The sequence below is a fragment of the Notolepis coatsorum genome (genome assembly GCF_963971535.1).
Source record: "Notolepis coatsorum genome assembly, chromosome: 19".
In the NCBI taxonomy this organism is placed as follows: Eukaryota; Metazoa; Chordata; class Actinopteri; order Aulopiformes; family Paralepididae; genus Notolepis; species Notolepis coatsorum.
Genome location: NC_140183.1, coordinates 71,041,512 through 71,066,916, shown reverse-complemented (window position 1 = coordinate 71,066,916; position 25,405 = coordinate 71,041,512). Strand labels below are relative to the sequence as shown.

At 44.5% G+C, this 25,405-nt stretch overlaps 1 protein-coding gene across 1 annotated transcript; it reads right to left on the bottom strand.

The window, feature by feature from the left end:
* Nucleotides 1-1,777: 1,777 nt before the first annotated feature.
* cdcp1a (CUB domain containing protein 1a) lies at nucleotides 1,778-25,405 on the bottom strand. Its single transcript, XM_084336293.1, has 9 exons — nucleotides 25,190-25,405; nucleotides 18,541-18,741; nucleotides 17,966-18,328; nucleotides 17,279-17,647; nucleotides 5,730-5,927; nucleotides 4,817-5,194; nucleotides 3,606-3,956; nucleotides 2,642-2,729; nucleotides 1,778-2,308 (listed from the first exon to the last, which is right to left on the bottom strand). Exons 1-9 carry the CDS (start codon nucleotides 25,260-25,262, stop codon nucleotides 1,813-1,815), a joined length of 2,517 nt encoding a protein of 838 aa, XP_084192419.1. The 5' UTR covers nucleotides 25,263-25,405; the 3' UTR covers nucleotides 1,778-1,812.

Sequence of the window (25,405 nt, the reverse complement as noted above, 5' to 3'; positions counted from 1 at the left end):
CCATGAGGTGCAAGCATAGTCGTAGTACCCTTGAATGAGTGCTCCTGCCAGACGCCCCAATCCTGGACACCTTCAAATCCGCTCTAAAAACACACCTCTTCACCAAGGCTTTTCCCCATCAGTTAGTTTAGATTAGATTAGGTCCATTATCCCTTACCTTCCCTCATCCCCCCATTTATATTAGGGATGCTCGATATTGGCTTTTTTACCGATACCGATATACCGATATTGTCCAACTCTTAATTTCCGATACCGATATCAACCGATATCAATATATGCAGGGTAATTTCAGGTAATTAACATTACATATCTCTTGTTGTGGAATTAACACAACATTATGCATACTTTTGACAATAAATAAAATCAGAATTTGTTCTTACTTGCTTGCCTGGGTAAATAAAGGTTATAGAAATGTAAAAAAAAATAAAAAATAAAAAGAATTGAAAACCGATACCAATATTTTTTCCGATATCACATTTTTATGCCGATATCGGCCGATAATATCGGTAGGCCGATAATATCGGACATCCCTAATTTATATATAAAATACAAATAAATTAAAGGACTCAATTTCATACTGTCTGGACTAAACCATAACACTACATTAAATTAACAGGGAAGTAGTTTACTACATTTATAAACAACACTGGTACAAGGAATGTGTCAATACGAGCAGGTGAGCACAGATAAAAAGCATGGATGATCTTAGTTGTGGTCACTCACAATAGTAATATCAATAGAAAAGATTAAACTTCAATAAATAAATATCTATCCTATTTGCAACTCAGTGGAACTGTACAAGTGAAGTTATAGTGTCTCTACTACGAGATTAGTTGGTGTTTCAATACTCTGATGTTTCTGTGAGTGTCCACACAAGGCACATTTTGGTCGTATAAAAAATACAAAATTTACACTAAAACATGACAAGAAAAAGTAAACAGTCAGACATTACATTTGTAACATACAGCACTGCAGTATATGTTGTGCACAAGTAAAACCATTAGCTGAAATAAAATACATTCATTAGGTAAAAGCAACAATAAATCCCTTGGAATCAACAAAATAATAGTGTTTGGCAGATGAGATTTCCCTTCCTCCAAAATGAAACAGTGTAACTGACCACAGGCAGGTTTGAACTGTGGTTGAACTCGTACAGCTTTGGTAAACCTGAACAATAGTTTATTTTTTAACCCTTTAACTACCACACTACAGAAGGTTAACCTTTCACTACCACACTACATAAGGTTAACCTTTCACTACCACACTACAGACGGTTAAAAGTAGTGAAAGCGTTAACCTTATGTAGTGAAAGGGTTAATAATTTGTAGTGTGGTAGTGAGAGGGTTAATTTAGGAAACTCCCAAGTAATCACATAGATGCCAGGGACTGAATATCACTTCTCTGAGTTTGTTTAACAGTGTTCAAGCTGGTCAAGCCACAAAGGAAATCCTCTCCTCTCTCTCCTCCCTCTCCTCCCCAGGCTCCATCCTCTCCTCACTCTCCTCCCTCAGGCTCCATCCTCTCCTCACTCCCCTCCCTCAGGCTCCATCCTCTCCTCACTCTCCTCCCTCAGGCTCCATCCTCTCCTCACTCTCCTCCCCAGGCTCCATCCTCTCCTCACTCTCCTCCCTCAGGCTCCATCCTCTCCTCACTCTCCTCCCTCAGGCTCCATCCTCTCCTCACTCTCCTCCCTCAGGCTCCATCCTCTCCTCACTCCCCTCCCTCAGGCTCCATCCTCTCCTCACTCTCCTCCCTCTCCTCCCTCAGGCTCCATCCTCTCCTCACTCTCCTCCCTCAGGCTCCATCCTCTCCTCACTCCCCTCCCTCAGGCTCCATCCTCTCCTCACTCTCCTCCCCCAGGCTCCTCGCCCGCTGCTCTTGGTCCCCTGTGAGATCTGGAGAGCCGTCCACCTCGCCGCGGATTTCCATGCCGTACAGCTCATTGTCGACCATGGGCTTGCCTTGACTCGGAGGCCTGTTGGGAAGCGGAGGGGCCTGCTGAGACGCAAACGGCTGGTAGACGCCGACCTCCGGGCGCTCTGTGGCGTTGGCCGTGCCCAGGGAGAGTGGCGGCCCGGGTGGGTCTGTATGCCCCGCGAAGGACTGGTAGGTGTCAACCTCCCCGTAGACTCCCATCGCCTCCCCCTGTCTCAGGAGGTGTGTGTACACCAGCGTGTCCTCGATGGAGGCGTAGACGTGGGCCTCGTCATCGGGCGGTCCGGGGAAGCCGTTTTGCCCCACCGGCAGGAAGCTGGCGCCATTAGGGTTGTAGATGGCTTCCTGGTGGATCATCTCTCGCTTCTTCTTCCTGGTTGACAGGAGACGTGACAAGAGGAGGAGGAAAGATCAGTAGGGTAACTCGGATCATCAGCGTTACGTAGCCAACCAGGCTGGAGATAAAAAGATGGCAAGGCGGAAGGCGGGAAATGTACTTTGTCAGAGAGAGACCGTAGCGCCTTACGACCTAATGTCATCTCATTTATTCATGGGAACAAATTCCCAGAACGATCTATTTATCTCTACTACTAGTCATTCATACTAACATGTAGGTCTACTTTATTTATTTAAAGAAATTCATTTTTGAAAGAGGCGAAAAAGAAAAAGAAACAGTGACAGTACGATGTCAGACAAAAACACTTACTTGATCACCACGCAGACCACGGTGAGAACGGTGATCATGAGGACCAGCAGAACAGCCACAGCGCTCAGGATGATGGTCAGGAGCAGGTCTAGACGAGGACAAACACGGACGACGTTCACAGACGAGTCTCTCCTGTCCCATATTGACCAATCGCATTGACCGGTGCGATATCACTAATACAGTTCAACATCAGATCAGGTGTTCGCTCTCAAAAAGGATGTGTTAGAATAACAGCGGATCTGTTGTCCTTCGCTAAATTAAAACATAATTGCACTACATCTTTAAGATAAAAACTACTCTTGGTGAATCTGTCATGGTTCATAGTCATACTAAGATTAATTTGCATTAATTGTAATGAAACTCAAAGTATTAAGAGCGAAGTACTGCTCTGGGCTTTCTTATTATTTATTAAGCCTAAAAACGAATGAAACTTTAAGTAGACATACTTGCTGTTCTGTAAAGTAATTCAGAACTGTTCTGTAAAGTAATTCAGTTTATGCCTAATTCTATGTCTGGACTTTATGCATTGCTCTTGATCTGCCAATTTTATGCCTATGTCTTTTTTACAGCTGTGAAGCACTCTGAGCTGCAATTCCTGTATGAAAGGTGCTATAATGCTATAACCCGCATTTCATTGTATACTTGTATGCCGTGACAAATAAAACTCTTGACTTGACTTGACTTGATAAGCTATGCTATAATAAGGTTTATTATTATTATTATTATTATTAGACTTTTGTTTCTGACTACCTAAATGTTTACTGTGAGCAATCTGTAGTGCCGAATTTCCCTCGGGATGAATAAAGTATTTCTATTCTATTCTATTATTATTATTATTATTATTATTATTATTATTATTATTATTATTATTATTATTATTATTATTATTATTATTATTATTATTATTGAGAAAGAGATTAATGAGTAAAATAGACAGAACCCTCCCCGTGGATAATGCTCTTACTCTTGTGCAGGGTGATCCTCGTGATGACGCTGAACTGTCCCGTGTCAGGCATGCAGTTGGACATGTTGAGGTAGAAGCTGCTGAACACCGTGTGGTCGTTCTTCGCCTGCTCGTCCTCCCGCCGGCTGTACCGCTCCTCCAGGGAGCCCAGGGTCTGCACCTTGATGTTGGTGTGGCGGGTGCTGCACTTGGGCAGGCTCATGTTGGTGAACATCAGGTGGGCCTTGTTCTTGGACGGCACGTTGACAATCCAGGAGACGGTGGAATAGAACTTCATCCCCGCCGGCCAGCCGGGAGTTGCCAGAAGGAGGGGAGCACCTTTCTTCGGAGATACGGTGAATATGTAAGTGTCTGTGTGTGTGTGTGTGTGTGTGTGTGTGTGTGTGTGTGTGTGTGTGTGTGTGTGTGTGTGTGTGTGTGTGTGTGTGTGTGTGTGTGTGTGTGTGTGTGTGTGTGTGTGTGTGTGTGTGTGTGTGTGTGTGTGTGTGTGTGTGTGTTTGTGTGTTTGTGTGTGTGCGTGTTAAGAGACAGGAGAAACATGAATTAAACTAAACCTATAAAGGTAACATACATTAATTTACTCAAAATACGTAAAAGGAACACACCAACATTATGGGAACTTACCGTCTTCTCCAGAGTCAGACAAGAGGATGGATACCATTTCCTCTCTGTGTTCAGTAGAAAGCTAGCCTAGCTTAGCACAAATTAATGCAAGCGGATATTGACCACTAGCCTAGCTTAGAACTCCGGGAGAGGTGTTCTTGGCTAACAGCTAGGCTAGCTGGTCCATATCCGCTTCCATTCATTTGAGCTAAGCTAGGCTAGCTTGCAGCCAGGTAGCTTTCTACTGAACGTACAGAGAGGAAATTGGTATCTATCTATCTTCTGGTAAGTGCCATTTCCCATAATATTGGCGTGTGTGGGGAGCTCCAGTAGCTCACCGCGTACCTCGAACGCTATTTCGGCGTCGGGGACAACCGTGCGCGTCACGGATCTGGGGTAGCGAGTTCGACTCCCGGACTAGCCGTATTTTCTCAGAGTGTCTTTCCCCCATCTATACCCCCATTCAACCTGTTTCTGTCGGTCATACTTGACCAGAAAAAGCGATAAACGCGAAAAGAACCAGCTGACTGGTCAAAGTTTAAAAAAAAAATATTGGCGTGTGTGGTGGCTTTTAAACCGTACAGGTTTAAATTAAAGTTTCCCGTTACCTGAGATTTCGCCGTGGAAACTGACACTTAGCAACGCCTGAGACTGAGAAGATGGCTGCCACTCTTTGCTCCCCAGGCCTGAGGCGGTGACAGACACGTTGGTGTGGATCTGGACCTTCTGTATGGCACCCTGTGAGCAGAACTGTCCAAGGTGAGTGCCGTCACCCTCGGCCACGGTGAGAATGACCCTGTCGTCGCATGGCTGCCCGGGGAGGGACTGCCTGAGGCTGCCAGTGGGGGACAGAAGCTCCACCGAGCCACCAGGGGGAGGACGGAGGGTCCAAGTCACACTACTCAGAGGGGCAGGAAGGCACTTCGGCAGGACAGGCACAGCCAGGGAGACGGGAGCCTTTGGGCAGTCTCTTTGTTGATGACATTCTGGTGATACATGGAAACAGTAAGACAATAGGATGAATCTAGGATCTGATATGAATAGCCGATGTTACGCTGCTGGCCAGTATGACTACCACCATACTGTCTTTATACCTGTATCACTGTACATATTAATATTACAATTCTGTACATACATCTGATTAGCACTACACCCAGTAGTACACATTTATATATTTTATACCCAGTTGAATCACTTGTACATTGTATATTACTATTGCACTTTACTGTACATTTGCACTGTGGTTGGTCGCCAAACTTATTTTCGTTGTACTGTACTTGTGCTGTATTATGACAATTTTAATCTAATGTGAGACTATACAAGTCTGAAATTGTGTTTTTTTGTGTAATAATAATAAAAACAATACATTGTTATTGTCATTGTAGCAATCAAACTAAAGTGATAAATATGACAAGACCAGGGACTATTTTGGTCCATGGAAACATAACATCTTCTGATAATAACCATACGATATTGTCATTGTCTTGGTGAGCCGCAGTGTCGCTCCTAGGGCTGCGTTACCTAGGACTCTCCTGGCTGTCACGTGTACATCTTGAGGAGGACAGTCCTGGAATGACAGCTGAGAGACGCTGTCAGAGGGAACAGTGATCTTCCCCTGGGTGACGGAGTTCATCTTCAGCTCGCAGTCAGAACCGGGTCTGATCTTCTCGATGTCAAGGAAAAGCCCTCTCTCTCTCTTCAGGTCCACACGACACAGCACTGCGCAGAACAACACACCACAGTTACTCATCATCACAGACAATATAGGTGTGTGTGTGTGTGTGTGTGTGTGTGTGTGTGTGTGTGTGTGTGTGTGTGTGTGTGTGTGTGTGTGTGTGTGTGTGTGTGTGTGTGTGTGTGTGTGTGTGTGTGTGTGTGTGTGTGTGTGTGTGTGTGTGTGTGTGTGTGTGTGTGTGTGTGTGTGTGGGTGGCAAGGCTATTATAGTTAACTAAAACTAAACTAAAAACTAAAACTAGAAGTGAAAAACATTTTAGTTAACAGAAATAAAAATAGAAAGTAGACTTTAGAAAATAAATGGAAACTAACTGAAACTATATTGTGTACTACTTACAAAACGAATTACAATTAAATTGAATTAAAAAAATACAGCAAATGTCTATAAGACAAGATAAGATAATATATTATTGATCCCCTTCGATGCAAACGATCAAATACTTTGCCTAAAACTACCACAATCGTTTTAGTCTGGACATGGCCTTAGTCTCCTTTGTCAAGTTGGTCAAATTTGTCAACACAGCAAGCATGAGGTTTGGTGCATTATGTTCATTGAGACTGGGATGATACATGACTGTGTCATTATGTTCATTGAGACTGGGACGTCTACATGACTGTGAGTCAGCTGCCTTCACAAATTGATGTATTACACAATACCTATTCGCAGAACAACACACCACAGTTACTCATCATCACAGACAATATAGGTGTGTGTGTGTGTGTGTGTGTGTGTGTGTGTGTGTGTGTGTGTGTGTGTGTGTGTGTGTGTGTGTGTGTGTGTGTGTGTGTGTGTGTGTGTGTGTGTGTGTGTGTGTGTGTGTGTGTGTGTGTGTGTGTGTGTGTGTGTGTGTGTGTGTGTGTGTGTGTGTGTGTGGGTGGCAAGGCTATTATAGTTAACTAAAACTAAACTAAAAACTAAAACTAGAAGTGAAAAACATTTTAGTTAACAGAAATAAAAATAGAAAGTAGACTTTAGAAAATAAATGGAAACTAACTGAAACTATATTGTGTACTACTTACAAAACGAATTACAATTAAATTGAATTAAAAAAATACAGCAAATGTCTTTAAGACAAGATAAGATAATATATTATTGATCCCCTTCGGGAAATTCGGGCGTCATAGGAGCATGGGGGAGGGGGTAGGGGAGGTACAGGTATGGGCAGGGTAATAGTGGAAAGACATAAATATAATACAATTATAGTAAAGATAAAAATAAGCAGTGTAAACTATATAATTAACTCTGAATATAGGAATATGAGGACAGTGTAATCAAAGGTGCAGATGAGGGTCTGTATGCCCATCAGTTCTATTATACATTACAATAAATATGGACAATAAAACACTTAGAATCTGAATATATACTATGAGTAAGTAAGTAAGTAAGTAAGTAAGTAAGTAAGTAAGTAAGTAAGTAAGTAAGTAAGTAAGTAAGTAAGTAAGTAAGTAAGTAAGTAAGTAAGTAAGTAAGTAAGTAAGTAAGTAAGTAAGTAAGTAAGTAAGTACGTAAGTAAGTAAGTAAGTAAGTAAGTAAGTAAGTAAGTAAGTAAGTAAGTAAGTAAGTAAGTAAGTAAGTAAGTAAGTAAGTAAGTGTAAGTAAGTAAGTAAGTAAGTAAGTAAGTAAGTAAGTAAGTAAGTAAGTAAGTAAGTAAGTAAGTAAGTAAGTAAGTAAGTAAGTAAGTAAGTGTAAGTAAGTAAATGTAAGTAAGTAAGTAAGTAAGTAAGTAAGTAAGTAAGTAAGTAAGTAAGTAAGTAAGTACCGTAATTCCTCTAATAGTAACCGGGTCTCAAATACAAGCCGGGTCTCTATTAATGGCCGGGTGCGCTCTTGAGCTAAGCAATTATAAGCCGGCCTCCTAATACAAGCCGGGTTACTAATATACTGAGCTGCATACTGAGCTAGTTACTTGATTTCACTTTGAAAACGTTGAAATGACCAGTGACCACCTGTAATTGCACTGTTTACTATTTCATACAGTACTTGGTTTCAATAAATGAACCCAGTACATTTTACTGGGTTCAAACTGACACAAAATGTTGATTTATTCATTATGATCCGTTTGAAAATTTGAAATATAGGCCTCCCTCTTATACAGGCCTCCTCCTAATACAAGCCTGGTACCCGCTACAGTTGAAACAAATACAAGCCGGGGTTACTATTAGAGGAATTACGGTAAGTAAGTAAGTAAGTAAGTAAGTAAGTAAGTAAGTAAGTAAGTAAGTAAGTAAGTAAGTAAGTAAGTAAGTAAGTAAGTAAGTAAGTAAGTAAGTAAGTAAGTAAGTAAGAAAGTTTAGTTTTAGGCCTTGTCCAGACAAAAACGATTTTGATCTGTTTAGTTTTCGTTTTAAGGTTTCCGTAAAAACGAAAACGTCTCAAGATAGTAAGTGCATGCCACACATTTACACTTCCAAAGGAGAGGAGAGAAAGACCACGGCTGACATGCAGCTCAAACTACCTGTTGAAATTAATTGATTGATGTTTAACTTGTCCCTGTGTGTGTCCAGTCATTTCGACTAGCAAACGTTGTATTTAACGTTACCTCAGGATACCACTGTCTATTGTATTTAGTTGGTTAGCTATTTAGCTAATGTGGATAGCATTTTGAATAGCATCAATGCTAGCTGGCTGGCTACAGCTTTTATTTACTAAATTATGGAGGCTTTTAATCGTCAAGGTAAGATAGGATTTGTCATGATCAACTGAAGGCATATGCTATGGAACAATATGTGCTTGGGTTTTCAGAAAAAGGCTAGTCAAGTCAAGTCAAGTCAAGAGTTTTAATTGTCACGGCATACAGGTATACAATGAAATGCGGGTGGTCTAGCTATGTGATGCTAATTATTTAGCTAATATTGATAGCATAGCTTGCTGGCTACAGCTCAACACCATGCCATGGGGATACTATTTACTAAATTATGGAGGCTTTTTAATCGTCAAGGTAAGAGAGGATTTGTTGTCATGATCAACTGAAGGGGTATGCTATGGAACAGTATGCTTGGCTACTACTTGGGTTTTCAGAAAAAGTACATTTAGCTGTAAAAGCCTGATCAAGCTCTGTAACACTCTTAAGGGAGATGTCAATCTGTTGTCGACGGTGGTTGGTGATGTTTGGCTGAGTTTGCACATGCGGGTAAGGGAGTGGTGGGCTATGCGTCATCGGTTCAGGAGAAGACGCGTATCGCTTGTAAAGATGTTGACGCAGTGGGGGGTGTCTTCAGAATTGCGCACTCTGGGAGCTGGTATCAGAAAGTACCGTCTTTAGGCTGCCAGAACGCAGTTCTGTGTCCCAGAACGATGCAAACGATCAAATACTTTGCCTAAAACTACCACAATTGTTTTAGTCTGGACATGGCCTTAGTCTCCTTTGTCAAGTTGGTCAAATTTGTCAACACAGCAAGCATGAGGTTTGGTGCATTATGTTCATTGAGACTGGGATGATACATGACTGTGTCATTATGTTCATTGAGACTGGGACGTCTACATGACTGTGAGTCAGCTGCCTTCACAAATTGATGTATTACACAATACCTATTCTCAACTTCTCAAACCTTGGCTGTGACAAGTACCCCCATATTACCGGTAATAATAAACAAAACACGGAAACGAATAAAAGCCAAACTAAGGCCATGGTTACACTGGTGAATACAGCAACGTTTTTGTTGCTGAATGATTACGTTTGCTGTCCAAGTAAAAAAGAAACGCTGTTTTGGCAGGATAACGCGTTGTCCTACTGGCAACGCTGAGATTGTGTTTCCGTTTTGGATACTCGCCAAAACTCGCAGACAATGGTGCCATGTAATCTGCGCGAGCCGGATACGGAGCCGTTATTGCTCAACGCCCATGCGCAGTAGAGACCCGCACGGTTATTTCCAGTGTTTACAGCAGAGCTGTCCCAAGGAGCTGCGGCTACCATGTGTTGTCAAGTTATTGTTATAAGGAGCCCAGTCCAAGCTACAACAGTCTGCATTCCCTTAACAATTGTTTGTATTGAGCCGTATTGTATTGTACCCATTCTGCAATCTGTTAAATAAAGTTTACATCCATTCATTCTGCTAGCATTAACGTTACCAAGCTGCTAGCCACAATGCTATACTGTTATACTGGCATATCCCAATCACGTTAGCACGTAAGCTAACAAACTTCGCTACTAGCCACAATGCTATACTGTTATACTGGCATATTCCAATCACGTTAGCACGTAAGCTAACAAAATCGGCGACAATCTTTTTGTGAGACTAAACTCCGCTCTTGGTGGTCAATTGTGTTGATGTTAGTTTTGTTTCATCAACAAATGAGAGGCAGAACACACAGTGAATGTATCCGTTTTGTTTATTGCACTTTTATTGCACTTTCTTTACTGAAAAATAAATGCTACGTTGGCTAAATGGCTCACGCGAGGCATTTAAAGATGGTAGATTGTTGATTTTGAGCAGGAAGTGTATTGGCACATTCAACTTTTCTGATTGGTTGAAAATTGCCTTCATGTTTGAACTACATCGCCACCTACTCCCACCTATTGCTTTGGCATTGTACTACATGTATATGCATCACTGTGCTCAGGAGGCAAAAACAATGTCTAACTTGCCTGCCATTATGTTCTGAAAAGCGAAACTGACCCTGACAATATGAATTGAAAATGGGGGACCCTGATGTAAACAAGACAAACGTCTTTCTCTGGTCTGCATCCCCTTAACAATTGTGTGTATTGAGCCGTACTGTATTGTACCCATTCTGCAATCTGTTAAATAAAGTTTTCATTCATTCATTCGTTCACAACGAAACGAAAACTGGCCATTAGTGCTGACCTAAGGCTGCGGTTAGACTGAGTTTCGTTTTCAGATGAGTTTCGCTTTTCCAGGTCGCAACGTAGCCGGGAGGCGAGTCACACTTTCGTTTTGTCACCTGAGCACAGTCATGTAGTACACTGCCAAAGCAGTAGGTGGCAGTAGGTGGCGAACATGAAGGCAATTTTCAACCAATCAGAACTTGAATGTGCCAATACACTTCCTGCAAAGAAAATGTCAACAAGGCGCCGCCATCTTTAAATGCCTATTTACCCAATGCAGCACTTATTTTTCAGCAAAGTGTAATAAAAGTGCAATAAACAAAACGGATACATTCACTGTGTGTTCTGCCTCTCATTTGTTGATGAAACAAAACTAACATCAACACAAGTGACCACCAAGAGCGGATAGTTTAGTCTCAAAAAGGATTGGCGATGTTGTTAGCTACATTGTTAGCTACATGCTAACGTGAATGGAATATGCCAGTATAACAGTATAGCATTGTGGCTAGAAGCTAACGCTAGCTCACGTTAACCAGCCAGCACCAAACTGATGATATCGGGAGCTATCAGTAGCTAGATAACATTAGAGACAACGCTGTGTGTATTAAACAAAGGTGAATAGATGACTGGGCCATTTTGTTTAATGCTTGTTAAGATTGAAAGAGGAGCTTGAGCTAACAGGGTCTGATAGCTAACGCTAGCTCACGTTAGCCAGCTGCAGTGCTCATGCAATCGGTAATGCTAGCAGAATGAATGGATGTAAACTTTATTTAACATATTGCATAATGGGTAAGTACAATACAATACGGCTCAATACAAACAATTGTTAAGGGAATGCAGACTGTTGTAGCTTGGACTGGGGTCCTTATAACAATAACTTGACAACACATAGCTGCAGCTATTTGGGACAGCTCTGTTGTCACCGGAAGGGCACGCAGATGGTATCTACTGCGCATGGGCGTTGAGCAACAACGGCTCCGCGCAGATTACACAACATGTTGTCGGCGAGTTTTTGGCGCTATTCCAAAACGGAAACACAATTTAGCGTTTTCAGTAGGGCCACAACGTTTCCTGCCAAAACGGCATTTCTATCTAATAGGGACAGCAAACGTATTCAAAAACGTATTCAAACGAGCACAAAAACAGTGTGTGTAACAAGGGCCTAAAACAAAACTATTTGAAACAATGAAAACGAAACTGAAACTGAAACCTGCTTTGGAAACTACCTGAAACTAAACTGAATTGAAAGTAAAAATACAAAACGAAATAAAAATAAAAACAAATGGAAAATCCCAAACTATAATAACCCTGGTGTGTGGGCACGTTTACCAATTTGAAAATACACACCACAAAATCCAAACATTTGATGATTTGGGGACCAAATTAGTTTGACAAGCTATTATTATTTTTTTATTGATCTTTTTCCCCCTCCATTTTTCCTCCGATTTTCTCCCATCCCAATGTTAGTCGTTATGCCAATTCCCAATCCCCTTCCTGGTCGCTGCGCACTTACCCCCCACAGTCAGATCATCTGGGAGAGTGGAGGCTATCACGTGCTTCCTCCGACACACGTCCAGCCAATCAACCGCTTCTTTTCACCTGGCAGTGCGGATATTCTCCGAGAGGGCGTAGCGTGTGGAAGGATCACACTATCCCACTCAGGTCCCATCCGCGCTTAGCAGGCGCCCGACCGAACTGTAGGAGTCGCTGTTTACAACGACCCGGACCCACCCCGCCAGCTTCTCCCACCCTCTAATACTGCCAATAGACCTATCTCAAACCCTGCCCCTTTTCTTGATCCTCCAATCACAGCTGTCTCTTACCTCTGACTTCCTCGTACAAACTTTGTTTGTTTGTACGAGGAAGTCAGAGGTAAGCGACAGCTGTGATTGGAGGATCAAGAAAAGAGGGCAGGGTTTTGAGACAGGTCCATTGTATTAGTGTGAACGGCCAGCCAAGCTGGTGACAACCCCGGAGCTGTGAGCTGGATTTGAACAGGCGAATCCAGCTCACAGCTCCGGGGTTGGTGACGAACGCAATCTCGGCTACGCCACCTAACCGCCCTTTGACAAGCTATTATTGTGTAATTGTTAAAAGAGCAGTTCACCCAAAAAATAAAATTATTAAAAAAAAACATGAATTCCTACATGAAGCTGCTCACAACAAGGTCTGTGGATTATCCTGAGTAACCGGGTCATGATTTCTGGAAAGAGATGTTGCTTTTGAGTTTTACAAATGTATTTTGGGTGCATTAAGCGCCACAAACCGAGTGCCATTCACAAGGGCGTAACTCTGTTGTCAGTGGTGGAGGGGACACATTTGGGGGCGTGGTCAGTGGCGGAGGGGTGCTACGTATAGTGTATGGTCGCGGCGGGTAGGGGGGGGCCCCCTTTTCGTAGATTTTTTTTAATCAGTTGTGCAAGTCAATTTTGGTGAGTTGTTTCTATATACAATTCACTCGGAACGTGCATACTGCGTAGTATGTGTGTGTGTGAGAGAGAGAGAGAGAGAGTGCGCTATTTATTATCTACAATGTATAAAACAACAGCCTAGACGAGGCTTTTAAATACAGACAGACAGACATACAGATATTTCACAGACACCAAGCAATCTCAGTCACACAGACACATCGTTCACAGTTTCACACCAAACTGGGGAGGGGTGCTATGTAGCCTATTTGAGCACACCTGAAGACTGGGCTGTTGTTGATATGCAAAGACAGCTGTGGTCGGTACAGTACTTAGCGCCGGGTGCTCACCTGGCCACTTGACTTTGCATGACAATGGATCAGAGATGGACAAGCAGCCGTTTTCCGTGTGGTCCTATCACATCGCGTCACCGTTTATTATCGTGCAGGGGATAATAACTGCATTCTGAAAACATGCCGGGGACATGTCCCCCCCCTTAGGGCCCTTTCTCACTCACCTATTCGTTTCTATTCTGTTCCGTTCTGGCCCCGTTCCGGATCTGATGCGAACTCCCCCCCCCCTCTCTCCCCTCTAGTTTGTGTACACACTGCGGTCTTGGTTCGCTTCGGGTTCTGTTTACGGTTTGCCTTTTGAGCGTTTACGCTTGCCGTAGGCGATGATGTCACGTTCGAAAATGTAAACAGGAAGTTGGAGACTGGATGATGATATAAATGAACAAATTGCCAATAAATATGAAGTTATATTTGAACCTCTGTTGTCAAGCCTTGTCAATATAACCCACCCTATTTTATCACGAATGGATGGTGTTGTAGAGTCCGCTTTTGAGCGTTTTAACGATAGCGCTAAGCTAACGGCTAAACGCTAGTTAGCTTAGCCTTTACTAGTAACATTGCTGCATCGATTATATGCATTATATTGAATGTCATTGATCTACTGGTCGACCACGGCCGACTGGTTGGGCACCACTGGTCTAATAGAAATAAATGCATTCGAACAAGAAAGTATAGTATACAGCAATGGCTAACGGCTAACGCTAGTTAGCTAGCCTGTTCAGAAGCTAACATTATCCCATCGCTTGTGGCAATTATATTGCATGTCATTGATCTACTGGTCGACCACGGCCGACTGGTTGGGCACCACTGGTATAATAGAAATAAATGCATTCGAACAATGTATAGACATAGCAATGGCAAACAAAATTGCCAGGCCTAACCGCCCCCACTAGCGCGCACCTGAGACCACCTATTTCAGCGGTCCAGGTTCAGCGCCCCCGTGGACGAATCAGCGGGGGGCGGGGACGGGGGACAGCGTTCTCACTCAGACAGACACACCCTTTTCTTATGCGAGCCGGGTCTGATTCGACACAGAGCAGTGAGTGAGAAAGGGCCCTTAGTTACGCCCCTGGCCATTCAGCTCCATTGTGTTGTGATGGCAGATATCTCTACGGCATCTCCCAAACTAGGCAAATCACACTCTGTGTGTGTGAGTGTGTGTGTGAGGGTGTGGTTGTCCCCTTGGATAAAAGAAGGGTCTTCCAGCAGTTTTCCATTCCATTCATGACTCAATGGTGTGGCAATCTACGAGCTCCCCTATGGTATGACGTCAGGGCTATGATGCAGCACATGAGGCCCACATTCTAAACCATTTCATCACCTCACAACCCCCCACTCAAGTGTGACTTCCCTTAACTCATTGACCGCCGGTGATTAGCCGTCGCCCTGTGGTTGCATTGCCACACGTTAAAATATAGGACTGAGTCACCTTGTTTGTAGAGCTATAACTATATTCTATATTATAGCTATGGATACAATACTATGGCCCATTTGACATCACCTATGTATCGTTTAATATGTGAAAAAAAGAATTCCATCCATACATTCCCGTTTTATACCGTGGTGAATATAAGTATGGTTTTAGAGCGGTCTATGGTCATTCCTGGGAGGCTAGTAATAGCCCGCAACGTGTATTATACAAAATCCATTGGCAGTTCGTCCCTACACACGCTACAATTAAAAATTCAAATGCATATGATCTGTATTATGTTCCATCATGAATGCATGAAAGGGGGGGGGGGGGGTCGTTTCTGATTAATTGATTGTCAATAACGGCATTGGTTAGTACAACAACATACGCTGATCAGGGCGGTGGCAATGAAAACAAGGCACAATCAAGCTGAAATTGACGTTAAATTGCTCTTACCTGTGGCCGGTGGGATTCCAAAAAGAATATTCCAATTATTTGATTGCCATCTGGTAGATTGTATGTCCATTTGGCCCACGACATAACCCACCACAGCATAATGAATCGGGGGTCCCGAAAACTATTCAATGCGATTGGGTGAAGCCCTAGGTTCAGGTTAGTAGAAAAGAGCGCCCGGAGGCATTTCATCGACGCATAGCCCAATACACAAGGTTTCAAATGGTTGCTCCCTGGATGGATAATGAATGGAAATATCGAATAAAAGAAATAACGATCAAATAACGTATATATACGTGGTTGGTGTTCAACGGTTGTCAGACAAACACGTATATAAGCGTTGTTGGCATCCAATGAGTTAAAGAAGACGTGTCCGGCCCTTGGGGACATTAACGTGTGTTGTCGGGCCTTACAAATACATTTGATTTGATTTGATTTACTGTATTTTGGTGATAATGCTGCACACATTTCACAAAGGCAAGTTGTTACAGCCACAGCCAGGGCCTTTCTCTCCCCTGTCTGACAACAGGTCTCCACGGCCTTATATGGGTATCTTCCTGTTCTCACCTCACCATCACTACCTGAGCCGGCCTACACACCTGTGAACCCTCACGTCATCACAGAGCCAGAATAAAAGGCCTGCATTCCGTGGCTGCATTAAACGTCTGTGTTCTGCTCTTGGGTTCTCTAGACCAGTGTTTCTCAACTGGTGGGTCGCGGGGCCATTTTGAGTGGGTCGTGGATGTTTGTTAAAAAAAAAAAAAAGTAGAATATATATATATATTTTTTTAATAACATTTTTTTTGCACTACCTATCTTTGTGAAAGTGGCTTCTCAGCTCTGGTCCAGCTGAAGACAAAGCAGAGGAACAGATTGGACATTGAGCATGACCTCAGAGTTGCTTTGTCTACCATCACCCCAGACGTTGAGACTCTTGTCAGGAGCAAACAACATCCCCAGTTATCCCATTAGTTCCCTGGGATGTTAAGCTAAGAAGTCTGCTAAGAAGGATATATTATTTATTATTATTATTATTTGATTTCATTGTGTTTTTAGCCCTAGTTGCACTTTTGTTGCACTTTTTTGTGTTTATTTCATGTTTTTAACAGTGCATGAAAGATTGTGTATTACTGCAACAATTTTTTTTTTAAATAAATCATAGTGGTTCAAAGATTTGGGTCGCGACTTAATGACTAAGGAAAATGTTGGGTCCCGAGGCTAGACCAGTTGAGAACAACTGCTCTAGACACCCCCATAACACAAGTGGAGACACTTTCATTTGACTTGACTTGACTTGTAAAAAGAATACACTTCATGGACACTATCTTTGTTATATTATATAACAAATGGGGAAATTCTGTAAAAAACCTAATAGAATTAATCTTAGAATTGGTCTATTTCACATAATAATGAACAATCATTTGTCTTAAAGGGGCACTTTACCAAAAAAAACAATGCTGATTTATTTTGCACATAATCTCACACACATCCAAAAACTTTAAACAGTTGTGCACACGTTCACTTAGTTTGACAGTTATTGAGAGTACATTTTTTATTAAATTTAAACAAAAAATTTGAATATGGCCACCAGTGATCGGGGACACTGAATCCTTGTGTAACACGTGTTGTGTTAATTACAGCACCATGACGTAGATGTAGATGAAAAATTAGCAATACCTTTCTCATAGGTACTTCTACTTTATCATGTCATTGAGCTGCAACAAACACAACACAAGGATTCAATGTCCCCAATGACATCACCGGTGGCCATATTCAAACGCACTCACTCTCAATAACTCTCAATGTGTGTGAGATTATGTGCAAAATATATCAGCATTGTTTTTTGGTGAAGTAGCCCTTTAATAAAACAAAAACAAAGTATCCCACCACTGTACTGTATAAGGTGCATGTTGCTACACAGACCTGGGAGGCTTGCCCTAATAGCGGAGACCTTGAAGTGCAGGGACAGTCCAGGAGACCCAGTGCGGGTCCTGTCCATCTCGCAGTTCCTCAGGGTCAGCGAGAAGTTGCCTTGCGTCTTGCCCGGCTGGGTGTCAGTGAGCCTCAGCACCAGGGCCCCTCTGCCTCTGCTTTGGTACTCGACCCGGGTCTCCTTCTTCAGACAGCGCGGCAGCGTGTGGCGCAGGAAGCTGACGGTGGTGTTGTGCTTGGGAGGAACCTGGAACTCCCACTCTATCAAGTCGTCGTCGGGAAAGGTCTCGGGGTAGTTTGGGGACAGTAGCTCTGAAGATGAGGTCCCCTCCGGTACGGTCAGTTTGATTTTGGCCAACGCTGAGGGAGAGAATACATTTAGTGAAAAAAGGTAAGATGACGGTTCCTCTATCAAGGAACTGTTCATACTCTCTACCAAAGAAATGTTCATACCCTCTACCAAGGAAATGTTCATTCATACCCTCTACCAAAGAGCACCTTCTCCTTCTCCCCCTGTTCGCTGGTCTAATGTTCTATCAGACTTATGATCACATCATATTATGTTCTATCAGAATTACCCACACAAGGCAGTGAACATACAGTATATTATCGCTTGAGAAAGAAATGTTTGGACACGATTTAAAAATCACCGAAAGACATGAAAATGTTGAAACTCACATTTGATCTCCTCCCCAACAGACACAGGGAAATGGGCAGCTTGCAGTTTCTCCTTGGCAGGAACATCCAGAGAAAAACTGCCCTGATTCAGCACCTGAAGCCCGCTGATGGTGCCCCCTGTGCAGTAGGTCCCGATGGCCACTGGCCCCGTGCTCTGAGAGGACTGGAGGGTGTACGTGTGCTTGTCTGGACAGCGCTGCGTGGGGTTAATCTGCCTCAACGGTGTCCTGGCGAAGTCTAACCTGAACGCTCGCGGCCGGGAGGCCTTGAGATTCCAGGTGAAGGTGCGGTTGAAATTCGCAAAGGGGACGGAACCGGATTCGGTCTGGACGATGTGCCCATCGCAGGACCTGGTGGTGCACTCTGAGGAGTGGAGGTAGACCCGTCAGTGGCGATGGGGACACATATGCTAGCAAAGTAGTACAAATCTAAAATACAGAAATAAATTTTCATCTATTCCATAGATATTCTGAGCTGCTAATAGACTGTAATTCCCATGTGACGAGAAACAATATGTCAGCTATGATACGGATACAACTAAGCATATGCGTGAAGTGAGAAAGGGAAACACTTACCAATATTTCTTAGAATTTCCACTGTGAATTCGTCCTGAGGTTTGCTGCAGGTGAAGTCCACTAAGGCGGTACCGGTGTCTTTTAACACCACGGACGAATAGCATTGTCTCTTCCCTGTGCATACAGTGCACTTTGACCACTCAACCCTACTGATCTTAAAATCGGTGCCCCTGTCAGGGGTGACGGTGAGCGTCTGGGCCGCTGGACAAAATAGAGAACAAGTTGACAATAAAGGGATGGAAGCAGGTGAAAATAATGTAATAGGGAACAAGTTGACAATAAAGGGATGGAAGCAGGTGAAAATAATGTAATAGGGAACAAGTTGACAATAAAGGGATGGAAGCAGGTGAAAATAATGTAATAGGGAACAAGTTGACAATAAAGGGATGGAAGCAGGTGAAAATAATGTAATAGCGAACAAGTTGACAATAAAGGGATGGAAGCAGGTGAAAATAATGTAATAGGGAACAAGTTGACAATAAAGGGATGGAAGCAGGTGAAAATAATGTAATAGCGAACAAGTTGACAATAAAGGGATGGAAGCAGGTAAAAATAATGTAATAGCGAACAAGTTGACAATAAAGGGATGGAAGCAGGTAAAAATAATGTAATAGCGAACAAGTTGACAATAAAGGGATGGAAGCAGGTGAAAATAATGTAATAGCGAACAAGTTGACAAAAAAAGGGATGGAAGCAGGTGAAAATAATGTAGATGTCAAATTACAATACCACAGCAGTGGCTACTGGCTATATTCTGATTCTGATAACAATGAATACAGGGGGAGCTCCAGTAGCTCACCACGTACCGCGAGTGCTATTTCAGCGCCGTGGACAACCGTGCTCGTCACGGATCTGGGGCTGAGCGAGTTCGAATCCCGGACTGCAGCCGTGCCTTTCCCAGAGTGTCTTCCCCCCCATCTGAACCCTTTCAGCCTGCTTCTGTCGGTCGAACTTGACCAAGTATAAATGCGATAAACGTATAAAAGAGCCAGGGAAATGGCCAAAGTTTTTTTTTTTTTAAACATTGTAAGTCTTTCAATGACGAGGGTTTGGAGATGTGCTTGAACATGCTGTTCTCTTACACAGACATATACAGCGGTGGATGAGACTAATGCCTTGTCTCCACTAGCCAGGGTTCAGACGTGCTGTCTGGCACACAGCGGGTGTCTCTATAGTCCTTAGAACCTGGCCCAACTGGCCTAACCTGGCTGGACCCTGGCCCTTTCACAACCTGGCCAGACCTGGTCAAACCCGACTGGGACTGTTATCCTCAGGGTTGGTGTGACATTTTTAAAGGCTGCCAAGCAACCGGAGAGTTTACAAGAAACGCAATGGAGACGCAAACCCAACCGTACCATACCAAACCTGGCCACGGCTAGCCCCAGCCAGGCTGAACATAGCAAGGCAAAGCATTAGCCTGGTGTAAGCCTGGTATGACTGAATGGGTTGGGAATCGGGATGAGACAGGATTACATGCTTTTGTTTTATTTATTTATTTTTTACTTCACTTCCTATGACTAACTGCAGATCCACATGAGTGAATGAATGAATGGATGAAAACTTTATTTAACAGATTGCAGAATGGGTACAATACAGTACGGCTCAATACACACAATTGTTAAGGGGATGCAGACCAGAGAAAGACGTTTGTCTTGTTTACATCAGGGTCCCCCATTTTCAATTCATATTGACATTTATGACATACTCAACATACATGACATTTATGGCATAGGTATTTAGTACTGATACATTTGTGACATATACAGTATTCAAATATACAGTACTGTTACTCATAGATCCTGACAGAGTATATACATGCGGTGGGGAGGTGACTGTACATTAGGAGGGGGTGGGTAGGTGGGAGAGAATATATACATGCGGTGGGGAGGAGACTGTCTATTAGGAGGGGGTGGGGGGTTTGGACATTTACGGTGGCCAGTTTCGAATTGCAGCCTCCCGTAGGTGCTCTTTAAGAGCGGTTTTGAATGTGGGTAGGGATTCACATTCCTTTACAGCTTTGGGTAGGGCGTTCCACATTGATGTGGCATAATTGCGAAACGTGTTTAGTCCCTTGTTTGAGCCGAATCTGGGTTTAACATGATTTGCAACTCTGGAGTGCTCCCATTGTCCAGCTGCAGCCCCGGAGTGATCTGCTCAACATTCTACTCCAACTCTCCGCCCTCCAGCTACTACCAACTTTTAACCCACTCCTGCTCCTATTCTACACCCAACTTGGACTCCTGCTTCTCCTACCGTTTTCCCCTTGGATTCTCACAACCCCCCCTCCCCCCATTTTTCACTGCCCCCCCCCACCCCCCTGCCGCCTCTCATATACTCCTGCTGATCTTCACTCGCTCAACAACAACTACCGCCTCCCCGCTGCCACTGCCACTGCTGCCAGAAACGCTGGCATTCACTGTCGCCGTCGCAACATCCACAGAGGCCCCCGCCTAAATCGAAACCGGACTCTCCACCTCCCTGACGGCTCATACATCCCCTCTTCCTGGACTACCTCTCGCCCCCCTGCCACCCCCACCCGCCGCACCGCCAACCTCGATAACCTTCGCTCCTTCCTCCCTGCTCCCCCATCCATCTCCCTTGCTCTCCTCAACACCCGTTCTCTCTCTAACAAATCACCTCTGATCTATGAACTACTACTGGACAACAACCTGGACCTACTCCTCCTCACTGAAACCTGGCAACAGCCCCTGGACTTCTACTCCCTCAACCAAGCTACCCCCCCAAATTACAGCTTCATCGCCAAGCCCCGCCTCTCTGGCCGAGGGGGGGGTCTTGCCGTTTTTCACAAACTCTCCCTATCCATCACTGAACTGCACCTAAACCTCCCTCCCATGCTATCCTTCGAATACCTTGCCCTCTCCCTCCCCAACTCTATCACTGCACTACTCCTCTACCGCCCTCCAAAGCCTCATCCCTCTTTTTTAACCGAACTTTCTGATCTCCTGACCATAGCCTCCACTCTCTCCACCCGCCTCCTACTTACCGGTGACCTCAACATCCATGTTGACCAACCAAACTCAAACCTCACTCCTGACTTCCTCTCCCTCCTTGACTGTTTTAGCCTCACCCAGCACATCAACTTCCCCACCCACAACAAAGGCCACACACTTGACCTTGTTTGCTCTGCCTCCCTACCCATATCCAATCCTCACCCCATCCCATTCCCACTCTCTGACCACTACTGCATCCTTTTCTCTGCTCCCCTTCCCCCACCCCACCACTCCATCAAACGCACCATCTCTTTCCGTAACATAAAATCCATTGACCCTCTCACACTGTCTCAATCCATATCCTCTGCCTTTCCCCCTGACTCCGCCCCCTCTAACCCCGACGACTATGCCCTCCTCCTCAACTCTACTCTCTCTGACTCCCTCGACTCACTGGCACCCCTGAAAACCATCACTGTCTCATTCACCACCTCCTCCCCCTGGTACACTCCGGAACTCCGCTCCATGAAGCAGACCGGCCGTCAACTAGAACGCCTCTATAAAAAAACCCGCCTCACCATCCACGCCGACCTCCACAAACAGCACGTCTCCTCCTACCGTGATGCACTCCAAGCTGCCAAATCTGCCCACTACTCCACCATCATCAACAGCAGCAACCGCAACCCCCGGACCCTCTTCTCCACTGTCAAGAAACTCTTACAACCCCCGGACAATAACTCACTCTCCTCCCCTGACCTCTGCAACTCGTTTCTCCTCTTCTTCAATAATAAAGTATCTTTAATCAACAGCTCACTGACTGCCCGCATCGCCAATTCCCCCACCCTCGCCCCCCCCACCAACATTTTTCCCCCACCTGACTCCATCCCTCCCACCCCTTTTACTGCCTTCGCCCCAGTTGACTCCTCCTTCATCATGGACCTCATGACTACCTCCAAGACCACTACCTGCTCCCTTGACCCCCTACCCACTACTCTCACCAAAGCCTGCCTCCCTGCTCTCATCCCCCACCTCACCGCCCTTTTCAACCAGTCACTATCCCTAGGCCACGTCCCCTCCCCCTACAAACTCGCCGCTGTCACCCCTGTCCTCAAAAAACCCACTCTTGACCCATCCACCCTCTCCAACTACCGCCCCATATCCAATCTTCCTTTTTTCTCAAAAACACTGGAACGTATTGCTGCCTCCCAACTCCACTCCCATCTCCAGTCCAACACCCTATATGAACCCCTTCAGTCTGGCTTCCGTCCCGCTCACAGCACCGAAACTGCACTGGTAAAGGTCATCAACGACCTCCTCATCTCCGCTGACTCCGGTGCCCTCAACATCCTGATCCTACTCGATCTCAGTGCAGCCTTTGACACAGTGTGTCACTCCATCCTCCTCCAAAGGCTGCACCAACTGGGTGTTGAGGGCACAGCACTTGACTGGTTCTCCTCCTACCTCACTGACAGACACCAATTCATCTCCCTCTCCGGCCACACCTCCCCCCCCTCCCCAGTCACACAGGGGGTCCCCCAAGGCTCAGTCCTTGGCCCCCTGCTCTTCATCTGCTACATTCTCCCCCTTGGTCACATCATCCGCAAATACCACCTCAACTTCCACTGTTACGCTGACGACACCCAAATATACATCAGTACACAATCCCCCCACAGCCCACCCCTCAGTCACATTGAATCATGCATCACCGAACTCCAAACTTGGATGACCCACAACTTCCTTAAACTGAACAGTGACAAGACTGAACTCCTCATCATTGGCACCAAAACCACCCTCACCAGATCCGGACCCATCACACTCACCATCAACGACTCCACCATCACCCCCTCCCCCCTAGTCCGCAACCTTGGTGTCCTCCTTGACCCCACCCTCTCATTTGACCCCCACGTCCGCTCCATCGTCAAAACATCCTACTTTCACCTCCGCAACATCGCAAAAATACGTCACTGCCTCTCCCCCCCCGCTGCTGAATCCCTCATTCACGCCTTCATCTCCTCCCGCCTGGACTACTGCAACTCCCTCCTCACTGGTATCACCTCCCGCTCCCTCCATAAACTGCAAATGGTCCAAAATTCAGCCGCCCGCCTCCTCACTAACACCCGGTCCCGCGAACACATCACTCCTGTCCTCCACTCCCTCCACTGGCTCCCGATCAAACACCGCATTAACTTTAAAACACTACTCCTCACCTTCAAAGCCCTCCACAGCCTGGCCCCCCCCTACCTGACTGATCTCCTTCTCCCCTACCGCCCAACCCGTTCCCTCCGGTCCTCCTCCACTGCCTCCCTCACTGTCCCGACATCCAAGCTTAAAAACTTCGGAGATCGGGCCTTCTCTCGCACTGCACCCCGACTCTGGAACTCCCTCCCCCAGTCCATCAGAGACTCCCCTACACTCTCCACCTTCAAAGCTCGCCTCAAAACCCACCTGTTCTCCCTTGCCTTTAACCCCCCCCACCCCTAAACCCCCCCCTCCCCTCCAACCTGATCGATATGTCTCTAGTCTTTTTTTTTTGTGCCATCAGGCTGTTTCCCCGTTCCCCCCATGGTCTCATGTTCCTTTGTTTTTGTTTCTTTGTTGTTTTGTTTTGTTTCTTTGCTTTCGCCTCTTTGTTTGTACCCCTGCTCCCGACTACTGTCAGCGACTTCGGGTTACTGAGAAGCGCTATATAAATTAAATGAATTATTATTATTATTATTATTATTTGTTGAGCTTCCTCTGGTGTTGTGGTCGTGGTATTCACTGACCTTTGGGAAGTATTTTGACATGTACATGGGTACCTTAGTCGTATAGTGTATCTTGTAGACCAGGCCCATTGCAACATGTACTCTGTCGTCTACTCTAAGCCATCCTAGGTTGTCAAAGTGTGCAGGGGTGAGTGGATTCACTCCTGAGCAAACATGCCCATCCAGGCATCCACACACAGATAACATTACTTGCAATGTAGTAGCTCTCTGTCTCTCTATTTCTCTCTCTCTTTTTCTGTAGTGGCATTGACTGCATATCCTTTAATCCAAAATATGGTCGCTGTGGCGGGTTTCACAATGGGGATAATGTCCTCAGCATTTGAAGCCCCACTCCTGTTAAGTTATTAAAATGACAACGTTTTCCTAACACTGAGGTGATGATGGTATAATTATCAATATTTATATTAAAATGATACCATAAAGTTGTGGTAAATTGTATTCCTCAGGGACAAGGTGACTCAAAAAATACCAACTTTCGCTTCGTGAAATAACACTGTTCTATCCGTTTCCCACTGTAAATCACGAATTAGATTCACTTTAAGAACCTTGGTTATTCACGAGGACAAGATTGACGTGATTCATTTAGACCGAACCAATTGAATTCACTTGAATTCAGTTACGTCTGAGCAAATAATCGGCATTAAAATTAAGTAATTCAAAGCACGTCATCATCACCATGTTGTCATTTAAAATGTTTTTCGATTCGAGGCTTCCAGGTTGTCACCCACCATCCGTTTTCAATGAAAACATTTTCCAGCGTCTGGTTTTAAATTAATCCTATAGCCAAAATGTAAAGCCCTGGGGCAAAAACAATGAAGACAATATACTGAAGCCCTCTCTAATTGTGTATCATTAGGTGAACAATGAAATAATATGTCAACTAATCTATAAATAACTAGTTTTTTTTCTCTTAGCGTTGATTAAGCTGTAACTTACCTATTATACCGAAAACGGCAGATGCAAGGAGGAGGACGGTCTGTAGGGCGAATCTGAACGCTAATAAGGGCATAGTTGCCTACCCGAAATAAACGCGTAATAAAAACAATATTATAGTGATCCTGGCGTAAATAGGTAGGGATCAAAGCATCATGTATGGCTTATGGCTGGCACAGTCTCTAGATGACTAAGTAGCTCATAGGCCAGAACTTTTTC